Below are 4,308 nucleotides of genomic sequence, written 5' to 3'. Positions count from 1 at the left end.
AGTTACCTGCCTCATTTTTGGAGCGGAAACTTAGAGTTTTTGATACGAGGCCATGTTCCAGGGACATACTATGGCCAAATCAGGCATCTTTTGCACCAAAGAACTGCGTCAAGGGGTGTTTCGAGACTCGAGGGGTCTGGACCAAGCTCCGTGCTTAACTCATTTTCATGTCCATCTTTAATAGAATAATTTGTCAAATTGCAAGAATTTTCACTATCATTAATGTAGGTTAGATATTTCTTAAGTTTGCTCAAACTTTTTGAAAATTCTATTTTAGGTATGTAGTATAGTTATGAAGCTTCTACGATATCTCAATAAAGATTGATGGAATTCAATACTCATTTAGGTTTAGTAATAAATTGCAACTTATTGCATAATTTTTTTTTAAAAAAAAGTCCATTTTTTGGGTCCTTTGAAATCAAATAAAAGTCTTATCATGCTTTTAATGTATTAAAACTATACTTCCATGAATATTTCATATTGTATATAGAAGTTATGGTCAGCTTAGATTATCAGAATCTACCATGACTTAGTGGTCTAAGCCACTAACTTGATCCAAGGAACTCTTATGCATATGTCCTAAAGTCCACCACTTACCCCACCATTCTAGCATTTGGTCAAAGATTCATTAAGTTTTAAGTACTTACTTAAACTTCCAAATAAAAGGCCCTCCTATATCCCATTCCCTTCCTAATTTCTATAAAGGCTAATTGTACTATTAAGAACTATATGTTTCATGTTCACATTTCAGATTTAGACGTGCTTTATTTAGAAAAACAAATAATTAGCTTTCCTTTGTTTTATGGTGCCTTGTGACCATCCTTTCACCAACCACTATTGATATCCAATTATGTACAAGAACATGTCAACTACAAACATTCTTGGCTAACCTGGTTCCCAACACAAATTTTTGTGGGGCCTAGAAAATAAGGGAAACAATAGTATTTCAAGACAAGTGCACACAATTAATCTGAATGACAACATAAAGTAACTTCAAAAAAATGACAAAGTTCACTACAAGTAAAGAGATGACACAATAAGATGGTAAAGGTTGTATTGCATTAATCAATCACATAAGCCCACTGGCCTAGCATATGAGTTGTGTACTTAAGTGTTCCGTACATGAGAACAAAGCTAGTCTCTCTCTCTCACTACCACTCTATTGCTCCGCCTTTTGGCCCCTTCGTCTTGCCTTTCATTTGCAGCACCTTTCTTTGCAGCTGTAAGTTTAGCAGACACTTTCAATCGATTCTTGGTTGTTGAGATTTGGTTCCACACTTGAATGTCCATCTTGGCTTGGTTGGTTCTTGGTCTGCAATCGAGCCACAAAGTGACTGATTATATCTCCCTAGGGCTACACTATTCAAATATTGCAGGCATGAAATTCCACATTATTAACTTCTGCGATACACAATCCACAGATAAAACATGAACACATAGATCTACAATATGAGAAGCTAAATACAATGTGAGTTTCTTAAATCCATATCTGAATTCGATTGCAATAGAAACATTCAAAGCTTTACCTCTTCCGAGAGAAAATATTTGAACATTGTTGAATTTAGACCAACCCATATTGTGGCCTACATTACTGAAATGCAAGTTTTACCTCTTCCGAGAGAAAATATTTGAACATTGTTGAATTTAGACCAACCCATATTGTGGCCTACATTACTGAAATGCATTGGAGTCAAGTTTTCCAACCATTGACTACTAGCAGCTTTCAAATAAATCTTTTGGAGGCACTAGTACTAGTTTTTAATGCTGTTGAATATAGGAGAATCTGCTAAATCAATAGATGATTAATAGAAAATCCTTCTAATTTCAAAAAAAAAAGAGGTCCAATAAGTCATTTATAGAAAAAATACACTAACATGCTTTGCAAGAACTGACACTTACCTTAGGATTCTTTGCCAGCATTGAAAACTTGTGACCCTTCATAAGCCTTACATACACCCCTTGCATTTTGCTACTTTGGCACCATGTATAGTAGATCTCTACTGCATTGTAATCCTTTACATGCTATGATCAAGTACACTCTTGCTAGAAATTACTTGCATAGTGCATAGTTCACACACACACATACACACAGTAAAGAAGGAGATGTTGCAACAACTGTGAAAAGGTTTTTGAAAAGAGATAGGGAGCTAGAGTAGGAAAGTTGATGTTGCATGTCAAGAAAGAGGTTATGGAACTTGAAAGAGAGATGCAAGCTTGGGAAGAGAGCAAAAGTGGAATGGGAACCTAGAAGTTGGAGCTATGGAGATAGAAGTTGTAGATCTAGAATGAGATGTTGGAGCTATGGAGAAAGAGGTTGCAGATCTAGAAGAGAAGATGTTGGAGCTATGGAGAAAGAGGTTGCACATCTGGAAGGAAATGTTGGAGCTATGTAGAAAGAGGTTGCAGATCTAGAAGGAGATGTTGTAGCTATGGAGAAAGAGGCTGCATGTTTACAAGGAGATGCTATAGCTATGGAGGAAGAGGTTGCAGGTTTAGAAGGAGATGCTATAGCTATGGAGGAAGAGGTTGCAAATCTAGAAGGAGATGTTACAGAGGTAGAATGATGTGTAGTAGGCTACTTTACAAAAAGATGCCCTAGCATGAGAAGAAGAGGAGAAAGAGATGTAGGGCATTTAGGAGAGAGAGTGTGGGGATAAAGATTGCATATCTGCACTTTTCAACAGCTAAGGGAGAGAAAGAGAGATTGAGAAACTTTTCCATGATACTCAACAATTTGATATGCTATACATTTCAAGGGACTTAGAGGAAGTTCACTTATATGATCATACTTCAATGGATGAGAAAGAGCCGGATCACTATGAAAAGTTACACATGTGTAATAGCACGGTATGCTCATTGCCAATGGTGTATCTTTGTGGAGTGGAACCAATGGATTTACATGTAGAAAACATAATGGGGATAGTGTGATTGGCTATATGCTACTCTTCGAAGCCATCATGTATCACATAAAGAGTTTTACGCTTGGCCAATGGACACTGGAATCAGACCATCAGACCTTTTGTATTGAAATTTTAATGTGCGGAAGCAACTAAGCATGGTAATCTCAACCCCCAAAGGGAAGAGAAGTTATCACTGTGTATGGATTTCAAATGGGCGCCTATGTACATTGAAATGGTTGAGCAAAAGTTATGGATGACAAAGCTTCAATATGAAGTATCATTGAAAACTAAATGGGAAGCTTTCAAGAAAGTCATTCTTGTGCTAAAGAATGCTTTGCCATAAAGCATGTCCATGGTATCAACAAGATAGATCATGCAAAGGGTGGTTTGATAAACAATGTCAAGATGCTCGAAAGTCCTTGATAAAGCTTGATGCAACAATGAACAAAGGAAACTATCAAAGTCATTTGCATACATACAAGGCATTCATTCAAAAGAAGAGAAGATGGGAAGTAAAGCAACAATTTTTTCAAGTCCAAGAAAAGGCACGTGCATGTGGAAGACTTTGGAGAAACTTGTGGAGCAAGTGTCTTGAGAGTTTTGGTAACTTGAATCTTATGGATATGTACACACATTATTGGCAACTATATGAGCAGCCAAATGCTAAAAAATTCTATTTTATGGTTCACTCTTATGTATGCCCTCTTTTTTTTACTATTGAGGATGTATGCGGTGGGCTTGAGAAGCTGGCCACTCGCAAAGCGGGGGATCTTCAAGGTATCAAACCGAAAATGATTAAATGAACGGGAGATTTTACACAGGAGTGGATGTGTGATATGTTTAGCCTTGCACTTCAACATGATATACCTTATGATTGGAGTACTATTGGGTCAAGCCTTTGCATAAAAGAGGGGATGTAAAGCATGTAAATAATTATCAAACTATAATGATTGGGTCTCTTATGGCAAAGGTTTTTGGGTGCATAATGGAGATAAAATGAGTGATTGGGTTGAAGAGAATGGAAGGCGTGCAAAAGGACAAGCATGTTTTCATTGATTCCATAGCACCATTGTAGATATTTGATGTCTCTGGGTAGTGTTCCTAGAGTCTTGAGCCTCTCTCTCTCTCTCTCTCTCTCTCTCTCTCTCTCTCTCTCTCTCTCTCTCTCTCTCTGGATAACTCCTACTCAAGTCTTGAATTGAATACTTGTCAGGTAGATCTTTGATGTCTCTGTGGAATATTATATATATATATATATATATATATATATATATATATATATATATATATATATATATATATATATATATATATCACACACACAAACACATCAAGCTTTGGGTTGAGGCAGATTGAAAATTAATCATTATAGAACATTAAACACCTCTCTCTCTCTCTCTCTCTCTCT

The 4,308-nt window shown here is 36.6% G+C and overlaps 1 protein-coding gene across 1 annotated transcript; it reads left to right on the top strand.

Moving 5' to 3' along the window:
- The first annotated feature begins 2,285 nt into the window (after positions 1-2,285).
- Positions 2,286-2,564, top strand: LOC147422531 (uncharacterized). The gene is made up of 2 exons (XM_086503715.1): positions 2,286-2,357; positions 2,400-2,564. Exons 1-2 carry the CDS (start codon positions 2,286-2,288, stop codon positions 2,562-2,564), a joined length of 237 nt encoding a protein of 78 aa, XP_086359841.1.
- Positions 2,565-4,308: the final 1,744 nt, after the last annotated feature.

The sequence above is a fragment of the Adiantum capillus-veneris genome, chromosome 27 (assembly GCF_014529385.1).
Source record: "Adiantum capillus-veneris isolate H3 chromosome 27, ASM1452938v2, whole genome shotgun sequence".
Taxonomy (NCBI): Eukaryota; Viridiplantae; Streptophyta; class Polypodiopsida; order Polypodiales; family Pteridaceae; genus Adiantum; species Adiantum capillus-veneris.
Note: the sequence above shows the minus strand (reverse complement) of the source record. Positions and strands in the feature narration are given on the sequence as shown.

Bases quoted from the DNA above. Each gene is read 5' to 3' on its own strand.
- LOC147422531 (XM_086503715.1), top strand. From the start codon at position 2,286: ATGAGATGTTGGAGCTATGGAGAAAGAGGTTGCAGATCTAGAAGAGAA. The intron at 2,358-2,399 runs GTTGCACATCTG...ATGTAGAAAGAG, and splicing joins TTGGAGCTATGGAGAAAGAG to GTTGCAGATCTAGAAGGAGA.